General features: G+C 39.2%; 1 protein-coding gene across 2 annotated transcripts in view; it reads right to left on the bottom strand.

Annotated features, from left to right (window-relative positions):
- Window positions 1-247: 247 nt before the first annotated feature.
- The window catches only part of khdrbs3 (KH domain containing, RNA binding, signal transduction associated 3), a 116174-nt gene continuing 88739 nt past the window's right edge, over window positions 248-27682 (bottom strand). Inside the window, exons 7-10 of one of the 2 annotated variants that reach the window (XM_079368139.1) lie at window positions 19600-19682; window positions 6698-6750; window positions 2438-2577; window positions 248-302 (exon numbers count right to left, since the gene is read on the bottom strand). In XM_079368139.1, coding sequence (XP_079224265.1) covers window positions 2486-2577; window positions 6698-6750; window positions 19600-19682 — 228 coding nt within the window. In that variant the 3' untranslated portion in view covers window positions 248-302; window positions 2438-2485. Of the gene's footprint in view, window positions 303-1807; window positions 2578-6697; window positions 6751-19599; window positions 19683-27682 lie in introns of those variants that run through there. The other variant, XM_079368138.1, reaches the window with a different exon arrangement.

Genomic DNA, 27682 nt, shown 5'->3' on the forward strand with positions numbered 1-27682 from the left:
ATTCAAAAACACAAAGTATGACATATAGCATGCGTCTTTGAACATCACAAAGAACTTTAAAATCCAGCACTTGACCATTTTTCTGCAAACAACTTGGATGCTCTTAAAGAATCCCTTAAGGTCCCTATTGGCTGTGCTTCTATATATTTGACTGTTTTTTGACCCCACACTTTCCTGAGAGTTTAAATATTAAAAGGAAAAAAAAATCACCTTTAACCTCTAATGCAATGTTCATAGAACAACATACCTTTAGCACCATCGGGATACTTGTATGGATGGCCTTGTACAGCCGGGTCATCCACCTGCAAAGGAATATAAAGACCACCGTGACCATGCAAGTTTACAACATGAACATAGTATACAGGTCATATCATGAAAACATCGCACAGATATCGTATTTTATGGTTGACTTATTATTACAGAGGATAGGTTTATCAAAGTCTTAGGATACAGTTATTTCACTACACAGTTTGTTAGAATATTACTGCTATTTATCATACTTGTTTACACTTGTTGTTACAGATATCTAATTATTCCCAGCTTTGTGGCTAGATTACGCACTAAACAGAGACAGGAATACATATTACATTTAAGTTTAGAGAGGTTTTATGTTAATCTATGTTAGGGGAGAGGTTAAACTGGGTCAGGTTGTTTACCTTGTGGGATGGAGGTCTTTTTAAACAGCTACTGCCATCCTCTCTCTGCGGAGGTCAGCTGAGGGTCATTTAGAGTCTCTTTAATGGATGGGGCAAAGGCAGGCTCTTTAAACGACTGGGAGAGGGTCACATGACCGGAGGAGAGCAGAAAGAGCAAAACAAGAAGAGAGAGCAAAAAACCACCCCCACCCCAACCCGCCCCAATGCCCATACCGATGTGAACACGTCCTAGAGGTCAAGGAGGCTTTCATGCAGCGCTACACGCTGTTTCTGTTGGGGTAAACACTTGGGAGAGTTAATGTGTGTTTACTGATGATGCCTGACGTGATCAGCGTCCGCCTCACATCGAATTATACGAACAAACAGAGTGGAGCCCGTTTCAAGAGTGGTGATGTTGTTATCGCTAAATCCTTTTAAATCTCAGTCGGGGAGATTTTCAACAAATTCATCACATGGTGTTCAAATACAAATAAGGAAGCATTCTTATCAGATTACAAAGGTCAATTACAAAGTCAAACATAGCCTGAAGTTGTAGGTAATACTGTCTGATACAAATTTGGATTTTTATTCAAACACACTGTAAATGTTGTCCTTTTTGGGGGCTTTCTTCGGAGGAGGGGGTTTCGATTGATTTAATGCTCCTGTCTTGTAGTAAATATGAGAAGCCTTTATCGTTTGGGTTTGTTAGTTTAAATTATAAAGCTTTTTTAAAAGTCCATAATTATTCTCTTGCAACACAAGTGTTTTCTTTCAAAATGTTTATTCAGCATCAACAAAGAAGAAAAATATTAAAGGGCTTACATAAGCTCAAAATCAATATGGTTGAACAAATCTCTATATGGGTATGATGACTAGTTCACCAGCGTGTGATGTAGGACCTTCAAATGGATTATGATGCAAACAAAGTCAAAATGTGTCTCGCACTAAAATCAAAATTACTGATTTAAAGCATCTTTAAAGGAATCACAAAATAAATGAACAGAAAAAGCTTCTCGACTGTTACGCAGCTCTGGTTTTGTTGGGTATACATAAAGTCTGAGCGGTTATTTATAGATGTTTTTAAGTGGATGTTTCGGGGGGCATTATGATGATCACAACTACATGTGTTTTTTTTTTTTTTTAAACTTCAGAATAAAACAGCTGACAATATCCACAGTGGCACACCATGCTTTTATAAGCCCTTTAACACTAACAAACTATTATTTTACAAAAAGGAGGAAACAGCAAAACAATATGTTAACATTTTGACTCATCTCATTTTTTTCAGTTGTAAATGTTTCATTTACAAAGGGACACAATTGCACCCATAACCCCTCAGAAAAGAAATATCTACAGTACTGCACTTTCCTAGAGCTAAGCTACTACATTTTTAAGTGATCAACCACGCAGATCAAGGTCTGAAGAATAGAGGGTTATAAATTAAGTCGTACTGACAGCTGTGTAGAAACACTGTATCGACAGCAGCTTCGACCAAGTCCTGACTGAGTAAAAGAGCTTGATACAATGTCATTCTTCACAATCACATAGCTGAGAGAGAAACTTAATGTACTATGGAATCAGTCTTCATCTCAACATCCAGTTGATTTGTAATAGAGGAAGGGATAGATTACTTCAATTGCTTTACATGTTTTTACCCAGTGAGAGTATGTTTTTTTTAATATAATAAGGGAGTAACATTTTTGAAAACAACGTTTGACTTATCTCAATTGCTCGCCGTTTCTTTTCTCTTATTTTAGTTCTCAATTCTAAAAAGGTGGGAATGTCCATAAAAAATCCATTACTTGGGTTGAAACAGCCATGAGGACTCTGGTGTTGGTTGTACAAACAGTTCAATATCTGGTGTATGGCTGATCTCTGTACACTCCCTTGGCTGTTCGTGCTGATGGTGCCTTGCCGCGATTATTTGCCCACTCTTCCACACCTGGTTTAGAAGACAAGGAAAATACACAGGAGGAAGGGATTGAATACAAATGTGGTCAAAACCATTAATTCATTCATTTAATAGCAACTTTACACTCCAGTCCCCCCCCCCCTTTTGCCCAATGAAAGCTGCTTGGATGTAGCCTCCTTCAACATCAAATGATAAAAGGTATAGATACTGGATGGATTTATAGAAACCCATGAATTGGTGTTTTCACACATGCACAAAACTTCAGAATTTTTCAGGGTTTTCTGTTTGTCTACATTTTTCAAATTAACTTTTTAAAAAAAAAAATTCTGCCCGTCCTCTAAACATTTCCGCAGGAAGTCTGGGGAAGTGGATGTAAGAACACAGCAGGGAATATTTAGAAAAAAACACTACTAAGCAACAGGAAGGAGGGGATATTTATAGCACATGAATGGTGCATGAAATGAAGCTGCTTCATACTCATCACCCACTTCAATTACATGAAGAGTTGATTAAGAATAAAAACACTGTCATAATAGTACCACCCCCCCCCCCCACTGCTCTCAGACAGGGACGAGTTCAAGCAAGCTGGTGGAGACACACAGTATGACAATAAGCAAATCAGGCTGTCCTGAAATCTTCTAGAAATTTCAGGCCTGCATATGAGAAAACAGCTTGAGCCTATTTAGCAAATACTGTATTGAGCACTGTGAATGTGAGGCATCAATAAAACTCATCTCATAACAAAAGCGCCTTTTTCATGTTGCGAATCAAACAGTGGTTCACACTAAGACACTTGACTTTCACCTGGAAGGATGCATCACAGATAATTGAATGAAAGGATCAAATAGCTACTTGAAAAGAACCTGTTTAGTGTCTCCCAGCAAAAAGGTCACAATTACCATTAGCCCAAATCAGCCCTTGTGTACCTCCTGGTACTGTCAATGTGAAAGTGCCAGTATCGATGGCACCCTTTGTCTGATCTTCAGCCAACACTGAGAGTTCCCTTGAGCTGAGTCTCACAAAGGGTTCTTGTTTTTTTCTATGTACAGGCTCTCTGTTGGCAGCACATAGCCAATACTCCTTAATTAAACCTGTCACCCTTTCACTGACAGACACTTTGAAGAAACAGACCAAGGTTACCTTGTGTTTCGAGAACAAGGATTCACATCAACGCTGTTTATCTGTTTTCCTTTGAACTGTCGCCTTTCGGCTGCGTGACCCATGTGGCAGCGCTTTTTATTTCATGTGGAAATGTGCAGGAACGCTGCACACTAATGAATCGAAGGTTCTTACTTCTGTCACATGTACCGGAAAGTTTGCTGAAGTTTTTCACAGCTTTCGCTTGAAAAAATATTTACCCATTTTTAAAGCATGAAATACACAGGCTTAATATACAGTATGTTTTATCCTTGTTATGCAGGCCAGTAGAATATGTTTCTTTTTATTCATGTATGTCTTTTGTGTAAAAAAATATGTCAACTTCACACCAGCTCCGGACATGACAAATAAAGCAACATAACTCTCTCTATCACTTTTATTTGATGCATCGATTGAGATCGATATGAGTTAATTGAACATTGAATATATTTATACAAAAAAAAAATCATAATAAATTAACTTCATCATTTCTGAATGATGTTTTCCAACCCTGCAGCAGGGAAACAATGCACACACATGCACGTTCATAATCGTGAAACATTTTTTTGTTCACTTAAAGGCTAAACTCAATAAATGCAGGTTGATCAGCTTTGAGCAATTCAGCAGTGGGGTTGTGATTGGTTGGTTGGTGAAATGATTGATAAACTGATTAATTGATTTGTTGTTGATTGATTTATGATTAAATGTTTGATTTACATTTGGACAAAGTTCGCAATTTGGCTTGAATCACATCTACATTGAAAACAGAAATGTCATAGAGATAATACATACAAACATCTGACTCAACATTCAAACAGCATACACGTATTTCGAGGCCTTCAACACGTTTTCATCTGGGTTTCAGCTCTTTAAAATTAACTTTAGGAGAGACTTGTGAACAAAAGAGAGCTTCAGTCCTGACCTTATTAAAACTCTGGACTGTGTATTTCAGGTTCCATGGTAGTATATCAACTGTTCAGGGCTCTAGTTAGGGTCAGAGACGATGCGGTTAGCAAGGCTTAACATGTTTTGATGGTAGGCTCATTCATGGAGTCTCTGAAGTGGTTGAGCAGATTTTTAATTGGCGGAGCAAGGCTATATGTGCTGACATTTGGTTTAATTTCAGAACTCAGTACTCATCATAACTCTCCTTATTAGCACAAATGTTTTGCTATTCTTATATTTCCATATTAATTGCAATTTATAAGAAGTTTTCATTATTTAGATTAATAGATTCCATATCTGTAGATAATTCCATGGTTCACTTTAAATAAGAAAGCAATAACACTGAATAGCACCATTGTTGGCTGTGCTGTACTGTATGCTGCCTAGAACTATCATTGGAGTGCACTCTGCAGCAAGTATGACCTTGGCCCATTTTTTTCTTTCGCCTGTCAGAAGCTGACACTGTATTGTCAGTGGTTTCAACTTTGACTGAACTCTGGTAAATGGAGCTATTCACTTCTCTTTCCAGACATGTTAAACTGTCTATGCACCAGACACCACTCATTTAAAGTGGAATTAAACATTAAAAAGGTATGTTTACCTTATTCCAGGAGCAAGGCATAACAAGAACGAGTTTAATAAGATGACCGTAACTGCTTGAGTTTTACTGCAAGTTTGAGGTCTCGCTAATGCCGAGCATATGAACACAAGTTTTAATGAGAGCATTGAATACTTTTTTATAATCTAAGCTAAGCTAAGATGACACAACACAACTGTTGTACATCCAGAGCTTTTAGAGTACAGCATAGTTTCATTTGTATTTTCCACCTGATTCAGTAGACTCTTTCCAACACCAACTTTGTATAGACCTATGTAATAATAAGCGACTGCCTCATAGACTATAGTTGGTCTAAAGTTCACGCTTCAGTACTTTTCTGTATTTGAGAAGAGCACATCAACATGGGCATTAAAAAGACTCATGCCCTACACAGACTGTGCTCTTTCTGTATTACACACTCTTTAAACACTTCGGCTTTTATGCACACAACGGAGAGCATACGTGTGCATAAAGCAAAAGCAGCAGCAGCAATAATAATAAGCAAATAACAGCATTCTGTGATATTTAACACATGGAATGCTAAGTCAACTTTTAATCCTGTCTGACCGTGCCAGGGTGTCTGGATATTTTACTAATTAATGAAGTTAGTCACACAGTGACCTGTGGGTATTCTGCGAGTTACGGGCACAATGGAAAGAGAGAAGATACATGAGCCGGTCAGAGCCTGGACCATTCATGAATAAATACTGAAATCTGCGCCTGCCTGTAGGCACACCTGACTCTTATGGCATGTAAGAGCTGACACTGTTTGTTTTAAATCATGTTACTCCCAAAACACACCTTTGCATAATCAAGCCACTGCTGCTGTCCGCACTCACTTACCACCCAGGCTGTGTGAAGCTTAACTAGGAAAAGTAGAGAGCTTATAAGGTAAGCGCTTTAGATCATTTAAATAGGGTCGTAAATGTCAAAGAAGATAGTTTCCCTATCGGTAATTTTCATATCGGTAAGTACTCAGTGGGTATTTATAAAGGCTTAAAATGCATACAATCTTCAGTTTCTAAGGCCTTTAAGAATCACTCCCATGATTCCCAGGAATCCACAAAATCTTTTTGTTTGGATTGAGATCCCCTGGAGGTAGAATTTATATAGCCTAATTTAATGGAGTAATGGATAAATTAAGATTACTCTTGAGATTTGTTTTACTAAGATAATATCCTGTCGTTGATTCATATACACAATACACATTGCATAATAACAAGAGGAATGAGAGTTACTGATGCATAAAAAGATGACTGGTTAGGGTTTTCAGTGTCATTGTCTCTCAGAAATCCTAAATAAAACCAAAGGATGACAGCTCTGATTAAATCAATTTAAACCTTGTTAGCCAGATGCTATGGCTATGGGATTAAGTCCAGCAGTGCGTGATCAAAACTAGAAACTGTTGCTCTGAGAATTGACAGAACAAACAGGTTGAATACATGTGAATAAGAGAGGTCTGCAACTCACCATAAGAATCATAGGATTCCCCACCCTGTCCATACTCGTAGTAGTCGTCTGAGCTGTGAACAGAGAGAAGAAGTGAAATGAGTACTGGAATGTGCATGAAATAAGAGAAAAACAGCACAAAATGCAGGACATAAAATGAAGTTATGAGCAAAGAATTGAAACACTTCCTTTTTTATCGCGGAAAATCAAAGTGATATTTAAAATGATTCTGTGGGATATAATTTATGCAGTAGCAATAAAGACAAACACATAGGAAGTGGCTCTGCACATAGACTCAGCTGAAAATAACACAAATAAAACACAAACTAGAGGCAGCTTTCAATCGCTCAAAGATTCGGCTGCATTTGTTAGTTTTACAAGGAAATTTCCTTGGGCATATTACTGCACAAACTTCCAGTTCCAAATCACTACATATTGAGATCTATGAGAGGAGGCATCTTTAATGAAAAATAAAAAGATGGGGAGGGCAGTTGCATAGCGGTTCATTTCTCCCTTATTTCTTTATTTGCGGTCGCAGGTGAGATGCTGACAGAACAATCCTGCGTCGGTATCATTCCGTAACAGCGCTATCATTCAAGAGAGGCAATTCATCATAAGGCTGCCACTGAGCCGACACCAGCCATCACAGCTGGGTCCTCTCAGCCTGCCTGTCAGTCAGTCTGTCAGCGACAGCAGCACCTCTCCGCTCGCAGGATTAGAGAGCTGAAGGCACCATCTAAAAACTAACACACCGCATCAACACCCCCCGACGGCTGAGGGCAAAGAGGTGACGGTAATGTCACACCACAGACCAAGTAACAGATTACATTTTTTGCACCAGTAACTGTAATGGAGTAGCATTTTTCGTAGTGTGATTTTAAAAGCCAAACTGGAGTCAGAGAGGTTGAGACACTCCGCTCCTCTATCAAATTACACCGCAGTTTGCAGCACTCCAGGAAATCAATTTCAACTAATTCTGTCTGCTATTACGTCTGCTTTTCACTGAGCAATATCCACTCCATAAAAAAAAAGAAAAAAAAGAAAAGAAGCTGCATGATGAGCAAGTAATTATCCCTCTTCACATCAATTTGTATTATTGTCTTTTTAGGTTTAACAAATTCCCTGACTCAAAGACGATGCATGTCAGTGTTTCACTTTATTAAAAGTGCTGCAGTCTTGGAGGAGCATTACATGAAGGGCCATTATAGCTTCAAGATCTGTTGAAAAGCTAAGAGTTGTGGAGACTTTGCAATATAAATTCCTCTTCATGTTTTGCAATCTCTGATTTTATGATAGTCAACAGATGTAAACAGCCATCTACTATCCTGCAAAGGGAGTTCAACATCATGCTGAATGCTACAATTAAGCCCGGTTATGAAGCTAAATTAGACCGTTGCTGTACTTTAGCTATGGCTATCTAGTCTGCTGTTCAAGCTGCAGCATGCTAAATAAGTTGCTAAGCAGAATGGGTAATTTTTTTAGACCTCCTTTGTGTTCATCATTGGCTCCAATTAGTTAATTCTCACAATATTACACAAAAAAAATAAAATGAAATAAACCTTCCCATTTCTGTTATTTGCAAGAACAGGTAATATGGATTTGTTTTTATCCTTGTAGGTTTGGATTCTCCTCCTGTCTAAGATTTTTTCCATCAATTCACATGAACACAACGTACGTAAATGTAGGTTTGACGACACCTTTCACAGCTTCAAAAAAACTGCATTAAACCCTCAGAGACCCACTGCTATACAATATCAATATTACAACATTAACTGTAAATGGTGTAAAAATATCAGTTTTTTTTCTCCTCATATACCACATTGACATATCAAATGGGTTCTAATGTAAACTTCAAAGTGTTTTCATGTTGGTAAATTAGCTCATTCAACAAGCTCTGTATTAGTCACAAAAAAATTAAGAGTCCGCGTGAACATCGCGGCACTGTTTGACACACAATACTTTGATCATTTGGGAAAAAAATTAAAAGGTATTTTGGTGTACCTTAATTGTCTTTGACTTCTATTTTTGTTGTAGCCTAAGAGTCGGGTCAAACAACGTCAAAAACACATTGATGTAATCATCTCCTCTGTAGTTTAGTGTGGATAAAAGTCTGTAAAACAGCTACCTGTACTGTTTTTGCACAGCTAAATATTAATGTAAAGTGAGAAAATGCTGTGTAATATCCTTTTTGTATGGTGGGAGAATGATCTTGTTTTGGCAGCTTCCTCTGCAGCTGCAAATGCATCCTAAGAGCAGTGAAATGACACACTGATTGGCTGTAGTAATGTGTTCTGTGACAATTTCTTCGTGAGGATGAACAAGACAACAGGACTAACTGAGGACAGTGGGAGGAATCGTTTTAAAGGGACTGTGGCGGCTCAATGAGACGTGAGACAGCTCCCTACAGAGGCTGGTGCCTTAAGTCAGGCTTAGCATAAATTTTACACACTTCATAATTCAACTGCAAACAATGCCAAGCCAGCAGAAGCAAACAAGGCTTTTCCCCCGTGCTAATAAAGTCTCCCTGTGAGGAGCCAGGCCAGCTGCTGGTGCTGCGAGCAGGAGGTTTCCAGTCAGCCCTCGCGGCAGAGGTGCCACCGTGCATCTGCCACAGATGTCAAGTCACTGAAATATCCTCGACACCTCTCATTGGCTGACAGAAACGGAGGAGGGGAGAAGAGGGGGGGAAACAGAGAGACAAGAGACAACTGAATGCATGTTTTGGCTCATCATGTTGTGTACCCCAAGACAAGAGTTGACAGGATACTAAATAATTAGGTTTCACATTATGCTAAAACGCAGTGTGTATTCCAGAGAGGTCACTTTTAAATAAACCGTTCTTTACGATATGAGAAAATCTATTTGGCACACTTCACAGGTGCTTGCAGAAATATGGGCTAGTGAGCTGAATACCTGGTAATTGTTGGCTTTTTTTTTTTTAAGTCACATTCAACAATTGAAACATCCAGGTAATGTGAAGCTGGATGCTGCACAGCAGGGCTAACACTGTTTCAGAGGCTTGCTTACAAGCAGTAGGCTGCCAGCATTTTTTCCTCTTCATTTATTTTAACTATGTTTATCTCACAAGATCTAAAAAAAAAAAAAAAAAAAAAAACTCAGTTTATGAAGTTTCTTGAGGCAGAGCAGACCAGTAATAGCAGTTTGCCTGGGTGAAAGCTTCCTGTGAAGACCTGCTCTTTGCACAAAGGAGAAGATTGCAACAGAAGCTGTTAGGCGCCTCTAATTTCTGAGGTGACATTTTATCAATATTGCTACAAAACTTCTCCCTTTAGTTACTTTCCCTCCTCAATTACAGAGACCGGTGAGTCTTGAGATGCACCCTGAAGGTCAAAGATTTCCTGTGAAGTTCTACTTATCGTGTTGAAAGTTCTGCTGCAGGTTTCGCATCAATCAGCACTCTGCAGAGTATTCACCTGAATCTAATCTTTGAAATTGAAAATACTATTTTAGTATTCTATTCTGTAAAGACTTTCATTGCCAGGACAATCGAGATCATTCATAACTATACAATACATTGGTTCAGGACATAAGGAAAGAAACTGAATTGCTCAAATGCAACATGCATGTGGTATACACATGCAAAATCTGCACCTCTTCAAATTGTCACTATCATAATGATCATCACTCCCTGACTTCAAGCTGCTGCATTCAGTCTGCAAATAAATAAGGCTCATCTTTCAGAGAATGATATAAAAGAGTATTCTGTATGTCACTGCGTATGACACAGGGTGTTTATCCTTTGCTAGATGTGCTGCTATGAAAACAAAAAAACATCGGGGTCTGCAACCCTACTGCAAACAAGTATGCAACAATCAGACATTAAGATGCTAATATAAGGTTATTATTATGCATTTTTAGTATCCTCCGCAAGTACTTCTTTATAAGGGTTATTGTAAGCTTATAAAAAGAAATCTGCATGCAAACTGGACTGTGTTTTGTTTTGCATAATCATAAATAAGACGAGCTCCATACACTTTCTCTCCATACACACGTAACATCACACAGATTAATCATGAAGGCTCATCGCTGATCACTGGCTCAAATTGCATGTTTCATGTTCCTTCAGAATAAGAAATAAAAACGTGTAAAGTTGAAGAAAGTGAAGAGGAGTATAATAAATAGATGGAAAAATGTGAAACTTGAAGCTGAAAAGCCTCTTCTTTGCCTAATACATTCTACACTCATCATCATTGATCCTAAATCACAGCTTCGCCTTGTCTGAAGTCCAGAGCTGGCAGCTGTAACACAAGCAGGAGATGAGGCCTCTGGGGTGCTTAGATTTCACTCGAGATTATTGCCCTGTCGTAGGTGTGAAGGAGCTCTGGCTTTCTAAATAGGTCAGCTTTTGATTTGACATTCATTAGCAGAAGGCGGCCGCTGGTTTGTGTCTCCCCAAACTTCACAGGCCAAAAATTATATATATATATATATATATAAGCTTATCTGTTTAAATTGCAGACACTGCAGGCAAAGCACTCCTCCGATTAGATAAGTGTGTCTCTTTCATCAGGCGTCTGATTCCAGGCCTACTTTTCCACAGGTAAAGACCCTACCTCTCTGGAGCATCTGTCATCTCAGTAAATACTTTGTCCTAAGCACTGATGTTGCCTTTCCTGGGCATGCGAAACAGATGGCGGTGTTAAATCTGAATGATGTACTACACGTCCCTCGTGGACTTTGTTTTCTTACATCGCCATTACTCTTCTAGTCCTCTGTGATAGATTAGAAGGAATCTTGTAGGGCATTACAAGGGGCTGCAGAGGTAATACGATGAAAGTCTGGTGTGGAGGGAAGCGGCTTTTCTTCTACTCGCCTACTTCCTTCGTATTGCACATTTTAACTCATCATGACTTACTTCAAATTATTTCCGTGACACAAGACTTAGTGGCGATCTCCACGGACACAATGCAATGAAAATGGCCAAAAAAAGGCTGCCCTACTTTTCTGTCGTTTTATGGATTTTGTATGAAATAAAACATGTGATTTCAAATGGAAGCCCTCCTTATGGATACACTGGTGATTGCTCAGTATGGTGGTTGATTGCAGAGCTATCTCTAATGCTGACCCCCTGTTGGAGAGCCACAAAGACAGACAAAATGGCCTTTGGCAGAGATTTAACTTTACAAATGAGTCTTCTTTCTGGTTTCGAAATGACCATGATGTCACTTTGCTGCCCTTATTTTGGAACAGACATGAAATCCTGCTTCGGGGGATGTACTCTCTCTTCCAGTCAAGTCAGTCCACAGGCTTTTTTTTAAATCCACCATTTAAAAAAAAAAAAATCTGTGGTGGGTTTTGTTATGTCTCATTGAAGGGACATTACATCTTGAAAATGCAGCTCTTTGTCAAGAGACTGGGAGAGAGAGTGATGTTAATCCCGCCCTCCTTCCCCTCAGTTGGTCTAATTCCAACCACAGCGCCTGTCACTCATCTTGACAAGCTGTGTACCATGAAAACAGCATCTCGGTACCCAGCATCTGGGAAGCACCGCAGGCATTACAGAGGCAGACAGCTAACACAGCCAATCTGTACCAAGAGTCGAAAGACACAACGTTGATATGCCTTTTGTACTAAATAGATGTCATCTGCCTTAGGGCCCAAACAAAACAAGCAAACCTCCAAGAAGTAGCATTGACAAAGGCAGGCGGATAATTCCAATGTCTCAACTGCCTTTTGAACATGATTGTTGCTGAAAGCCAGATGACTACCGACATGCATATTCTGTATTGGAGACCTAAAGAGACTCTGCACTGGTTATTGTGCATAGAAGAGGTACACATTCGCAGGAAATAATGATTAATATTCAAAACAAACAATGCACTCAATCATATACCAGAAGTTCTGGAAACAATGGAACACACAATAGGACATCATCATACATATCTTCACCAAATATCCATTAACATTGGAGAATCATCAGATGTGTCATTACGTTTAAAATAGGACCATAGCTCCTTGGAAACCACTAAAGTAATCTGCCATTTTAAGACTTTAAAGATGGAAAAAGTCAACCCCAGTATGTAGCAATTTCTGTAACTACTTGATTAAATATGTAATGTTAATGTTCCTGATGTCAGTCAGACCTGATACAGTTCAGTTTTGTCTGGATTTCAAGGACAGCTTAGAGAGTCTCATCGGCTCTTCTTGACATCTCCACGGTTGTCTGGGAAAACGTGTTGTTCACGCCAAGCTCCTAGACGTCACAGATGAGTCTAAGTGGGTCAACGTGACACAACCCTGATAATGATAATATCTTTTTGAATATGTGAGGAGCCTTTGGAAGTGTCCAGCAGTTGTGTTTTAGTATGACATCTGAGTTAGCATACCACCGGCGTCTAAAGAGTCTTATTGTGTGGAGTCAAGTCTTGATAGTTTCCTAAATGGCAACACTGTTTTTTTTTTTTATAGCAGTAAGCTGAACACTTTTGTCTATTTGGTTTTAGAGTGTTAGCCCCTAAAATCCTCTCTGTGTGTTGGTTTGAGATCTCTGTTGGAATGTAGAAGGTTTACGATGGACGAAACTGTCAGGACAGTTGACATTGTTTGGTACCTTTCTCTTTAGTATTTGAGCTATTTCTTATGAAGCGTCCCAATGAAATATTCCTACACCGACCCCTACAGACATGTTAGGTTTTTTTTGTGTGTGTAAAAGTGTAACAATTACAAAATAGCCCCCTCATACTTCAATGATCAACACTAAGACTTCAGGTTTTTGTGATATGGGACTTCTTTTCAGTAATCTTTTGGATCTTTCCAGCAGTCCAGTGCAAACAGTTCCATCTTTAAACATAGAAATCCAGCCACTCTTCCCTCTTTATCCATCCCTTGTACTAAGATTTACAGTTGTTCCTCAGGGATGTGTCTGCCCTTTAAAACACTGTCACACAGCTCGCCTTGTGCCCTCAAGCCTCTGGGATCCAGCCCGCGATATACCAAACCAAAACAGGATGCGAGGATAGGTGTGAGGTGTCAGCAGCCAACAGTCTCCGAGGTGTCAAGTATGAAATAACGCTTTGATCACACTCGAGCTGCTAAAGACGACCTCACTGTGACCTCCCCAAGTGTCCGGCCAGGGCTGTGCCACAGCTGTCATCCCTCTCATTTCCCTACAGAGACGTCACCTTCTCTGCTAATAAAATTAAAGAGGCTCTCCACACATGCAGCGCTCTCTAACCTCCTTGACCTTAACATTTGATTTCACTGCAGCTTCAGAAACCTCTTCTGAGGCGATGCTCTCTGCTGCCTCTCCAAAAAAAAAAAAGATGATGGCTCAGTTCTCAGTGTTGTATAAACACGGTGAGGGGAGGCTGTGATCTGGGAACTGGCGGACCATCACTTCCGTGGCTGTCATGCTGAGAGCTTCCTCCTCTTCTGAAACACGTGAATGTCGCTAAACGTCTTCAGGGTATCCAAAAACACATTTATAAGCTTAAGTCTCATGTCTGAAGATTGAGAGTGCCTTATTTGCCTTTCAAATTGAATTATGTCTAAATTACTCATTTCTGGCTGTTCTGTGTGACAGACTGTGTACAGTGTAATTACACAGGATGTCTCGTCTCATTTGGCAGTGGTTAGTGTAACAAGTACAACATTTTGTTCCACTTAAACCCAGCAGAGAACATTATGATTTTATCACTGAACTTGGCCCAAAACATAAAGTACAAAGAGTCTATGTACTTAAAATAAAATCAAGCTTTTAAAGGAGGTATATGTAAAGTTATGCTATTAGTGACATGTCAACTATATGTAGTTTGCACTGATTTTTTTATAAGGCAGTCCAAGTGAAAGCGAGGGTGTCCGTGTGTTGGACTCTACTATTGAATTAGCTTTCTAGTTTTGAACGATGCATAATACCAATATTGTTATAAATGTGCTATATAAATATAGTTGACTTGACGACCAAACTACTTCTATACACCTAGGTAACCTGTATGGTCCATTTATTTATGTATCTACTTATCAGATACAGTGCTGTCCTTCTATTTATTTATTTCTAGCTTTGCTTCTCATTCAGCGACCTGTCTGTCTCTTGACTTGTTGTAACTGTGAATGCGAATGTAATTGTCTTAACACTGCTGTAACTGTTTGTTTCCTGATTATCATCCTCTTCCAATCACTCAGTATACCGTAGAACTGAATTGCTCTTCTGGGATTAATAAAGTTGTCTGAATCTTTTTTTTCCTAAATACAAAAATACTTTTCAAAAAGACGTAATTCAAAACAATTGTGCTTGAGCTTAAAATAATTTTATGATTATTTAATGTGAGAGGAAACAGTTGATATGCTGTTTAAGTAAATCCATTAAGCAGTTAATATTAACTCTCTAATCTGCATCGAGTTATTCTAGCACAAATAGGGTCAGATTTGGTATTTAAATCAAACCAGTCTGCCTGCCCTAACACTTGTTTTGTTGCTTTTTGTGAAGTTCTTTTTGGAATATTTACACCTTGACTTTTGATTGTATTGACTAAAAGCTTTAGAAATGATAATTAAAAAAATCATTGATTCAAGTATGTTTTCCAACCAAATGCAGAAAAAGCAAATATTTGTCCTACTTCATTTTCCACCTCCCCACTCTGCTGAGCTGGACCTAAATTCATTCAGCCCACAAGACACCAACTGTCCAACTTTGACCAAAGACCCAACTGTAGCACACAGACATGCCAACAAACTAACTCCATATCTGCACTTTGTTAAATCATACAGATTTTCCTAAATGAAAATGACGACGGTTGAGAGGCTAATTCTGTTAGCAGGTTAATGTCAATTCCCATTATTTGTAAGCATCAAGCTATCAAACGAAGATGTCTATTTCAACTCCATCCGTGAAAAACGTTCAAAGTCACATAAAGATGCAAATACATTTACTGCTTTATCTATCTTATTTAATATGAACAATCACATTATCACATCATCTAGGATTGTGCGAGGTTACATTTATGATTAACTGACAAACCCCGCTCTGATCAACATCTATACCTTAAAGCATTTCAGTGTCATGGAAAACATATTTTCAAATCTAAATTAGGTATCAGCAAATCCACTGATGCAGCATCACAGTCTTCTTAAGAGCAGAGGCCTTTTATAACAATCCTCTTCCTTTCCTTTGTGTTCTCAAATGGCCCGCCTGTTTCTAGCATAAGCCATCGGGGTAATACCCTGACAGAGAGACTGTAAATTGTTCTGCTTGTTATCCTCCGGCAACTGAAATCCTGCCATGCAGTCAGAGCTCAGAATGGTGACTGGGAGCTCCTTAGGCTTCCAGAAACATTGTTAGTAGACTTCTTGTCCGCATGCCCACACGCGCGCACACACACGCACACACACACACACGCACGCACGCACGCACGCACGCACGCACACAGACACACACACACACACACACACACACACACACACACACACACACACACACACACACACACACACACACACACACACACACACACACACACACACACACACACACACACACACACACACACACACACACACACACACACACACACACACACACACACACACACACACACACACACACACACACACACACACACACACACACACACACACACACACACACACACGTCCAGACTCTCTCCCTGAGGGCCTGCTCCAGCTGGGACCTGCTCTGACTTTCCCCAATCTTGTGTTGAAAACAATGCACCTTGGTCCATCGCAGAGCTAAATAGGAATGTGACAGTAGACGAGAAGCCTTAGAAGGCCTCTGTTAAGATGCAGGATTAACTGCAGTTTTAAAAAATACAATAAAAAAGGTAATAAATGGATTACTGGGGAGCTGTGTTGTTTTATTCGTATATTAAGGCACACCGTTCCCTCTCTGTATTCTCACAGAGGACAAAGAAAGAACATAGACACAGATCTCACATTTATGCAAAAAATGTCCAAATTCATTCTGTCAAACATTAAACATTTCATGGGAATACTGGTTTAAGCCTCAGTTGTACACATGCACAATGTCAGCCTGCAGTAACAGTAACTTTTCAAGCAAATTCAGGACACTGGACGCACAAGGAGAGGTAAGTGAATCAGCTGTCTCTGGAGGCGTAGGCTTCGATGTCTGGGTCCTATTAGTTGCTTTGTCTCCCGCCTGATAACAGACATGAAAATCTCTTTGAGTCAAGCCAGCCTCCAGCCTTTACATGATGGACTCCATTTGTCTTTGCCCCCCCCTTGCCTTCCCACCCACCACCGCCGCCATTATTCACAAAGCTGCTTTTAAAACAAATAGCTGCAGATTCCTGAGGCGGACCTGTTTTCCCCCACCTCAGCATGCATTTCTACACCTAACCACCTTACACTCCAGACACTGCTCACTGTGCCACAGAGGGTGAGGAGTGTGTGTGTGTGTGTGTGTGTGTGTGTGTGTGTGTGTGTGGGGGGGGGAGAATCCAGTCCACCGAAAAAAGAGATAGTACAAAAGATGGATGAAGCCTGGGTGACATATATCCTGACACCTCAACAAAAGAAAACATCGACCACCCTGCTAACAAAAGCCATGGGACAGAATGATGATGGTTTTTTTCCCCTTCCGCTTTCCAGCTGCTGCCAATACAATACAATTTTTGACACACTAAATGTGGGAACAATCACTCTTTCTTTGAAGTAGGACAGGCAGGTATACATAAATGTTGCACATTGTGTGCTGGCAGAATACAGTGGGACACCAGCAAACCAAAGCGAAAGCCTTTGACCTTGTGTTGCTTGAAGAGTGTGATAGCTCCCTGGACATGAGGAAATCAATATTCTGCATTTAGCCGTGCAGGACCTTCTGTTAAATAGAGCAACATACCCCTAGGATTCTTCTTTTTTTAATGCACTGGCATGAGAAACATAATGAGCTAAATGCATCTTTGGAAAGATATTTGAAGTGCTGATTCAAACTAAGATAGTTTAATGTAATGAGCAGCAATTGATTGAAGAAATGTGATCACTGCGACTCTTTTTTGAGATACATAAAAACAAATAGAAGACTTGAATAAGAGATCCTGCAATGTTTACAGGCTTGTAAATCTTGTAATCCTTACTGATAGTTTCCAGGAAGTAACCTTCTATGATACGTTTCACCTTTTGAAATCAATCCTGGAGGGGAACCTAAAGGTCAGTCAAAACATTTCACACTTCACAAAATACTTTCATTAAGAGGAAGTGTTCTTAGGAGTTTCAAACGGGGCAGAAAATGAGCAGAGATGACTCTTAAGAGTTCACGCACCATAATCCAGCTGCTCTGAATCCAAAATCTCAATTTCACCTCATATTCTCTTCCATTTAATGTAGCCTAAACGACAAGACGGCAGCAAACTGGCTGCCTTCAAATGGTGCTCATACAGTAAATGTGTGATTTAAATGTGAAGACACACCTTCTAACATTTGAAGTTTAGAGTTTTTGGGTTACTGACAAGTATAAACTCTCCAAGAAAACATGATAACTCAAAAGAGAATGTATCAGTCTGACATATGTTTACACTCAGCTGCAAGTATACTAGATACACATAGCTAAAGCTATCCTTAATCTTGATGTTCATCTTAGTTTGTTAACTTGATGCTAACACATAATGGAAATGATCATTTATTAAAGGGCTAACATAATTAGCATGCGGTAATTTGGAAATTGTCATATAAAGAGCAACAAAGTCCACGTAAGGAGCAGCTGGGGATGAATAAAATATTACACTTGAAAACTGGAAATGAAGGTTTTAGTATCTTTTGTATCCCCAACACTGACCAATCAGCGCAACGGCAAACCTAGAGCTTGTTCAAAACCTAACCAAACTAATCGGTTTGACAAGGTTAGCTTAAGTAAAAGGCACCAAAACCAGAAGTACTTCATTTGTTTAGATCGAAAACGATGTGTCACGTCAGACACAAACATCGTTGATGTTGTATAAAAAAAGGGCAGGTTGATATTGTCATAAATCGAGGGTTAACATCGACGTACGACCTTGTGGTACTGTAAATGTGTTAGCAGACATTCACCTTCTACACATCAGTTAGATGCAGATAATATATGGTTTTGTTCTGTTTTTCATAAAAATGTCAGTTTAATATTATTTTGTATTTAGCTCTTGTTGTGGTCCCCTGAATTCTTTAGACAACTCCCAGGCTGCTTTGTGCTCGTCTATGTTCCACAGCTTGTGTCTTACTCTTTGCCTCCAGCTCAGGTAAAGAGGTTGATGAGAGCAGAGAGCCCAAAAAGGACCGGACCATGGTGCTAAAAGAAGTTAAACTAGTGAGTATAACCGAGGGAATCTGCACAATCAGATGATAGTTGTGTTCAGGTTTGCTAAACACTGTTCTTTGTACATCACAATAACTATTCTATGTACAGGTGATATCAAAACATTATTTAGTGGAGCTGAGACAGTTGCGACTTCTTGCCACAGTAGCCAGGAAGTCAGAATGCATGTTCCTGTCTCTTCTCTGTTCTGAGCGCAAAACGTACAATTATGCTCTGTTCAGACTGAATGTGACCTCTTGTGTTTACTGTGAATGTCACAGAGACGTTACGGGGGCTGAGTGATCTCCCATCATCAAACTAAAGGTAGTAACGGAGCACTACAGGGGTCAGGTGGAATCCACGGAGCCGGTGGGGGAGAACAGCTCTGTGTGTGTGAGCATGTTTATGAGTTTGTGTGTATTTGGAGCTCTCACTGTTTCCCTTCATGTCATGCCTCTCTTTGTGTAACACACTGTAAATTTACCGACTTGGGACACTGTAATATTTCACCATTGTGAATGTACAAAGATGGCTACATTTAACAACAGCGTTGTTGTTCAGCTGCACTCAGAAAAAGGCTACTGTTGCAAAGATGTCAAAAGCAAATATTACCAAAGACTGCTGAGCTTGTTTTAGGTTATTTGAAGAATAAAAACAGACGTACTTTTGTCCTTGATTACTGTAGTTGTTGTCATATGATTCATATCCTTGGTCATCGTAAGCTGTTCCGTAGCCGTCGTCGTATTCCTGTGACAAATACAACAAAGTACAAGCGTTAGATGAGGTGCAGAGAAGAGGACATTCAGCAGACATTTTAACATTCAAAACATGTCAATATTAGAACCTGAGAAATGTTATAAATGTGTTGAAATGTGAAGGCTGAGAAGCTTTACGCGCGAAAAATGGTTTCTATAGTTACATGATTTTTTTAAAACCAAAAAGTAAAAGTTGAACACATTCAGATTATGACCCCACAACTTTGACTGAAATGTCTGTTGCTGGATGAAGCATCTTTTATAAAAGCGTGGTGTCAAATAAATAATTTGTATCCATCAAATCCTTACAGAGTTGTTCGTTTCAACAACACATCGAAGCCTTCAGCTCTGCACAGATTTAGGTCAAACGGCTTCATCTGCTGCTGCTGCTGCTATGGCATCCATTAGAGTGGCAACTGCAGCCCTGCCCTTGTCTCTGTGTCAACTGACTGACAGTGGGATGTAAAGACTCTCGCTGAGGCAACGTTTCATCACCACCTCAAAGGATGAGTCTTGAACATCTGTTTGTGCTCCAGCAATCTGCCCTGTCCCCCCCCCACCCCCACCCCTCCACACCCCACCCAGGCCCCCGCCAAGAGGAACATCAAAGTGAACCAGCGCCGCACCCGTCCTAATTTGGGATAAATGGGACTTATGTTCCACAAAAGGCGTCGACCCCTAGCGACACATCTCTCATCCCCCACATACTTTGTGGCTAATTCCATCTGCCCCTGATTTGCATGCTTGAAATGAATGTCTGTAAGACAGCACATGCAGACGAGAATGCTCATCAAAACCATATTATTCTTAAGGACCTAATTCTTGATTAGAAACATATATTTGCCAAACGACAGCAGTTGAATTAAGTCTTTTACCATAAATCAGTGCAGAATAAGTGCAGAAGAACTACACATGACCCTCTGCAGAGGTGCTAAGTACTTCCTTGTATCTGAGTTAAATGCCAGGTGCATAATTAAGATTCTTTTTCATGACCAAACCTCGCCTTGGTCATCCCACTGGGCTGCTTTTAAGAGTTGTTTGTGATTTGTTTGTTGTTTCCATGTATGTGGGAGATCTGTTGGTTTTTGTGAAGGTCTTTGTCAGTTCTTGTCTATTTGTCTGGAGGTAGCTTGAAGGGAATTAAAGTCCCTTCTGACATTTGTAATTCAGCAGCTACGCGAGCTTTTTGCAAAGTCAACAATTCCCCAAGCTTATGCAAGGACTCAGTTTAGTCAACAACTTTACTTTAAACAATAATAATCCCCTGCACACCTTTGTTTTTTTCTTTAAACAATACAAGGAACAGTTTTCAAAGAGCAGAGCAATTTAGAAAGAAAGGATGTGATTAAACACACTTTTAGAAGCCACACTTTGATTTGCAATTTTTCATCATGACCCTTTCTGTCAAAGGACACACTGAAAAGAAAATAATTTCCCTGACTTTCTCAATAGTTTCCCTGAAAGATCACCACACAACTGCGGACAAAAAAAAAAAGAAAACGGAAAAAAAGGTCACATTTACAAGTGAGAAAAAGGTGGATAAAGATGTGACACAGTTTATGGAGAGCTTAAAAAAGCCACTTAAAACAGATGACTTTTCAACCTCTGGTATCATGTGGCCATATCGCCCTTTAACTAAATCAAACAAACACTGAAAGCATTAATACAGCTGTGAAAGTAGTTGATTGTTGATTTCTAGCTTCTGTATCTTAAAGATTTTTTTGCATGCAAAATATAAACCGATAAGAATTTATCCTGGAACTTTGTTGAATTAAAGGGACGTTATTGTACGATACATATACATCATATTACAATACACTCTGATGTGTCATACTATATGGACCATGATGCAATAAAATGTTAAACTCCTATTGTACTGTAAATGGTAAATAGTGTTGAACTTGTACAGCTATTTTCCAGTTTTTTAGACTCCTACACATTCACACACTGCTGCATGAAGTAAAAATCAGAAGTAAAAAGTCCCATTCAGACACACTCATACAACGCCACTGAAGCAGTGGGAGCAACTTGGGGTTAGGGACACGATGTATCTGCAGGACAGTCACCATTATGGCATGTTAGTCTTTTTCTTAAATATGTAACTGTGAATGTTCAGACTACAGTTGTAACAACAGCAGCTCTGTTTGGCCTCCTCCTCATGTAATTCTGCACTACATGCTCTTACTTGTCTATCCTTTTGCTTTGCTGCTGTAACACTGCAAATGTCTCATTCTATATACAAGCATTTAACTTATCTTAACACTAGATTTCTGTTAGCCTATTACAAGAATCAATTTTTCTTCGTAGGATAGTACCTTTGTTTTAACGGTGCTTCACTACACCATGGCAGTATGAACATGCTGCTGGCTGTAAAGAAGACTGAGGCCTGCAGGTCTGAGGACTCTGCAAACAGTGGTGAAAACCAAAGAAAACGTAGATAGTCTGATGAAGTGTTTTATGTTGTCTGTTTTATTGCAGGGCTGATTCTGCTAAGTGCAGCAACTGTTCCAACGTCCCCTGGTTCCACTTAACTGTAGGTAAGAGGCTGCGAGTAGATCTGAAAACGAGGCAACAACCCACCTTACAATTGCAGTTATTAAATAAAGAAAGACATAAAAAACAAATAAAAAACTATCTTATTTTTAAGAATCTCTCCTATGTAACACTTTTGATCTGCTTGATGGATGTGTTAACTTCAGTAATTGGTCCAGAAAGATAACACCAACTAGTCTTCTCATTAAAAAAAAAAAAGAAAATAGCCAGAGTTTTCTCTCATTCACAAACCATTAGAAAGAAGGAGCTTTTCAAAGCCACTTTAATTTTGTGCAACTGTTCTTTCAAAGCAATCATGCTCTTCTTCCAGGCTTTCTACTATTACAAGAAAAAGAGGGGCCATATCACCCCAGTTTGAGTCTACCAGGACAAATTCCTTTTGGTATTTTACGATCTGTTCTTTTACTCGTTTACACGTGTTATGATGGTTTTTAACAGACCAGCATTACTAAATCCTTATGATAATGCAATCCTCCACAGATTATGAAATTCTCCGTAGCCAGACTGTGACACCAATAAGAACACTTACTTGTACTTTACTTAGGACTAAACTTTGAAGATTTCTACTCAAATGTTTGAGAGATGCAAACTCTGTGATCATTTAAAAAGACAAACATGCATTCAACTATGCGTTAAGTAGCAGTCACTCTTATTCTGTGTTTTTCTAATCTGTCAGACATTCCCTTTGTCTTAGCATGTACTTTCTATTGCTATGTGTGCCATTTTGTTTGTTATTCATTTGATTGCTCAGTCTTTGTGTGTCTAAACACCCTAATATTTGGAAATTGAAGTTATCCTAGGTTTTTTTTTTTCTACTTCAGGCAAAATACAGCAAACATGGCTTGTGAATGATACAATGGCAGACACCATCCTTTATAGCATCTCGCCCGACCACATCAAACAGAACACAGACACAAGCATCAGGTTACAATTAGCTTTGGAAGAAAACAACTCAACAAACACTTTTTTTTTTATTCAAAGCCACGACTACAGTCTTTGAAAGTGAAACAGCTTTCACCAAAATGGTCTTTGGAAAGAAAGCTTGTGCATTGCCAGAAACATTTTCCCATTTGAAATTGAAATAATGTCTCTGTTGTTGTTGGAAAATGCTTGTTTTCTCACAAAAACTCTGGGAATGTTTCTATTTCATTCTATTTAAAAGCTGTTTTTATTATACCGTACCTACTGCAGCCTGGAATAAACAAGCACAGTTATGAATATTAAATGAAGCAGGGAGCAGACGTGAAGTAAAATAATGCTAGCTGTGATTGTGAAGGCAGCCTCAGTACCCATACGACATAACTCCCATCAGAATATAAGCTTTGATTTTCAAAAGCTAAACAATGACTTTGACTTAAAGCTTTGATATAATACTAATAAAAACAATATGAATGTTGAACAATTGGGAAATGTCTTTATTTTGATCAATAAGAATTGCAAGCAACCTTGTCTAAATTGAATCAAAAAATGTGCGTATTTCAGCACTTAAATGTTGTCAATAAATTTGTTGGCTATAGGAGCCTCTGCTCTCCGTCTGTTTGTAAGAGCGAAAAGTTTGATTTTATACATTTTCCGTCGTCATGACAGCAAAACGGACTTGAGAAACATCCATATTTTCAGACCTGTGGATTTAAGAGGATTATCGCTGCTCTAATTTCACTTCTGTCAGCCTTACATGAAAACTGTATTTCTTCAATACTTTTTCATTACAATAATGAATGTTGGTTGTACGAAAAAGGATTGACAATTCTGATAACTTTTTAATGAACTAATCAGTCGTTTCCTAATTCTGCTTTTTATACAAACAATATTATTACAATCAAACAAAGGAAGAAGAGTTAGGCTACATTCATTTTATACCTCTACAGGTTTATTCAAAACATGTAAAGGACCCCACATTTCCTCTTTTTCTCTACTTGTATTATCATACAATCACACTGGCTTTAACAGCTCACAAAGCTTTTGTTTGTGTGCTGTTATGCTGCTACCTGGAATACAAAACACACAAGGTTACATAATTAGCACCTTGTGTGAATTCCTTATCCAGGAGGTTGCATCTGAGTCCCTTTAATTAACCCACAATATTAAGTATTGTTCAAGCCATGAACTGTAGATGCAGGGCTCAATAAAGATAATGATTTGATTGGGTACTGTTCTTATTTAAAATGCTACCAATACTAGTATATGATATTTAATGGTTTTTGGAACATACTCCACAAACCCCCCACCCCCCCTTTCCCCTTTAAACCCATCACCCCAGCCTCCTCCCTGTCACAGTCTGACACCAGGGCATAGCGTGACAGCCTAGTGCTGTTTCTTGGAGGAAGCACCGGAGGTGTGATGCAGCTTTTTGTCTCCAAGTGAGGACATAGAATATAGCAGTTTATATAGGGTGTTGAAATTCACAAAAATTCCTTGAAGACCCCGCAATACTTAGGTTGATGTCCTGCAGGTCAGCACATAGTGTTGGTTGATTCATAAAGTCAGCTCTTGTATATAGTGACATGCAAAAAACATTCAGCCTAAAAATTTACAGTAGCTGAAATAAATCCATTTTTTCTCCAATTTAGAGCGAGCTAGCATTAGCTAGTAAAGACTTGCACCCCTACTTTTAGACAGAGGTTTGAAAAGGGACATTACATTATGTAATGTTGTATCACAAACTTCCTACTTCACCCCTTTTTTAAAAAAAAAAAAAAAAAAAGAACGCATGCACAGGGAGAACATAGCGACCCCACACAGAGAAGCCCTGTCCTACAAGGTTTCACAACAGGAACCTCCTGGGTATGACATCACTAATCACTGCATCACCATGCAACCCCAAGTAAATATCTGTTTTAATATTTTGAAAGGTTTTTAAATTTGGCCTAACAGACTTTATTTACTGCTGTGTAAGAAATGATAACACTTTTTTGTTATTTTGCTGAGCATCATATTTGTATTTACAATACATAATATGATGTGCTATGTAATATAAGATTCATCAACCACAAAACAGTGACAGGAAACTACCATGCCAGGAACTGGGCTGACCATCAGGTGCAATTGGGCTTCAACGTCCTGCTGGAGGACACTTTGACATGTGGACAGGAGGAGCTGGGGATCAAGATGCCAACAAGAGTTATTTTGTTCATCATGCCCAGAGGCCAAGTGTAGGACTTGATCTGTCAGTTTGTTCTTAGAGGTGCTGATGCATTACGAAAAGAAGCTGGAAATTTTCCACATTTTCTAACATCTTCCACCAGGCCTGGGACCAACAGAAGATCATGTCCCAGATGATCAAATGAAAACGTTGTCCTCTGAGGAGTGTTAATGTGCTCGGTGATATAATGGCAATTTGATGTATAAATTGAACATTTGAGTATGCTTGCGTGAAATTGGCGCAGGATGTTGGATTGAATAGATCCTCTGGGGAGCATGAACACTATTATAACTTGCACCTTTTCAATTGGATTTAAAGATAGTATTATAGAAAATACTTGTAAAAAAGGTAACTAAGTATGGAGGTATCCATCTCGTTTTGAAACTATCCATCTGTGGTTGAAACAGACGAGCTGAAATAATCATTATAGCCAATTTATTACCAGACAGGATAACAGGAGTGCAGATGGCACACAAGGCGTCGTCTTATGATTTGTAAAAAAGTATTGGGGACAGAATATTATGCCTTTAATGTAGGGCCCGAGCTGTTAGAGGTTTCAGGGTCCGATACTGATATAAGAGAGAGAAAAAATGTCGATACCAATATATCGACCGTTATCTTTCTTAGATCTATCTTGATAGATGCCACAGACCTTTTTTCAACTGATCGTTTCAGTGTTTTTTATTTTGTATTCAGTCTGGCCTCTCATTAGAGTCTCCTTCAGGTCTTATCTATGTTTTAACTCCTTGTGTAATCTGTTGTTTGTACGTCAGCATGTCTTTGTTTCTGTCTCATGTACGGGCTGCTCCCCACCAACTGCCCCAAGAGGGATTAATAAAGTTGTTTGAATGATTCAATGGATGATCTTCAATCTTTAGAGATTGAGACTGATTTAAATATACAAACACATTTATTGCGTTGATCCCTCAAATGCTGTTATCAAACACTTTGCAATTAAGCCTAGGGTTTCTTTTTCTTTCTTTTTTTTTACAGAACAAAATAATATATTTGCCAGAATATCAACAGCGCACTGAAACACTTTATTTGAAATGAACAATTATGAACATAAACTACATAACATTGAATAATAAATTCAAATAGTAAAACTGTTGTTATTGAATGTTTGTCAAGGAAAACATTTTAAAGTCTTATTGGATAAGACTAGCTTGTATCGATTATTGGCTGGCCCATTTATTGCTCTACTTTACTCCACTCTTATTTTCTTGTCAAATACAGTTTGGTAGCATTATGCACAGAGCAGTGTATGCGACGCAGGTCATTTACAGTGTTAGCAAAGCAGCTAGTAGAAGCCCTGATTAGTTTTCAACACAAGCCATTTGTCATTAGTCTTGACTGAGTCCTCCACGGGTCTGAATGGTGACTCTATCTAGGTGCTGTCCACTCACATTGGACAGCACTGCCTGGTATTAAGGACCACATTAAAGTTTAACAATGGCATGTTATTGCCATTTATTAGAGGAGCTACTCTATAATTGAGTTACAAGCGAGCAGAGAGGAGAAACATGCCCGGTTTATAAATCACGTTGACACATTCAAAATGATTACTTTCTTTTGAGATGGACACAAAGAAAAACACGTTTACAATGGAAAGCAGTGTTGATAGTGCGATTGAAGTCGTTGTTGTATCTGATGTGTTTTAAATTGATGTACAATTTACTCAAAATATCTTGGAGAGCACAAAAGCACAATTCTGCGTCAGTGCAGTGTTTCCATCACTTAACAGGATTACTGTGACAGTGAGAGGTTGGACGGGGGAGGAGAGACAGAGTGAGGAGCGAGCGAGAGCAGCCCCTAAGTGAGTCTTTCATTTGTATGCCAGCGGATGGCTGAGAGGCGTGTTGTTAAAAGATAAGGACCGGCCTCAGAGGCCACTGAAGACTAACAGAGGGCCTGGCACTACATGTTACGACAGCGGTATCACAGCCGCTCCACTGTGCTCTACAATACTACTGTAAGAGAAAGGATGCCACTGACACCCAGAGCAAGCTCTTCAGCCCCTTTAATTGTTCCTTGTATTAAATCCAAATGAGTTTAACAACAAATTGTCCTCACATTAAGAACTTTGTTAGAATTGCACATGCTGCCTGGTGTGCGCTGAGACCCGAAAGGTGTCAGAGAGGCAAACAACAAAGCGAGAAAATTAAGCAAATCAAAAGAAGATGTAAAGCCGTGTTCTCAGGCGGCTTGACTAGGATACCATCTGTTCAAAGATAAATGTTGCGCCTCCGCACAGCTGTGCCACACATTGCTCTTAACTTTTTAACTATAAAAGCAAA

The sequence above is a fragment of the Symphodus melops genome (assembly GCF_947650265.1).
Source record: "Symphodus melops genome assembly, chromosome: 18".
NCBI classification, from domain to species: Eukaryota; Metazoa; Chordata; class Actinopteri; order Labriformes; family Labridae; genus Symphodus; species Symphodus melops.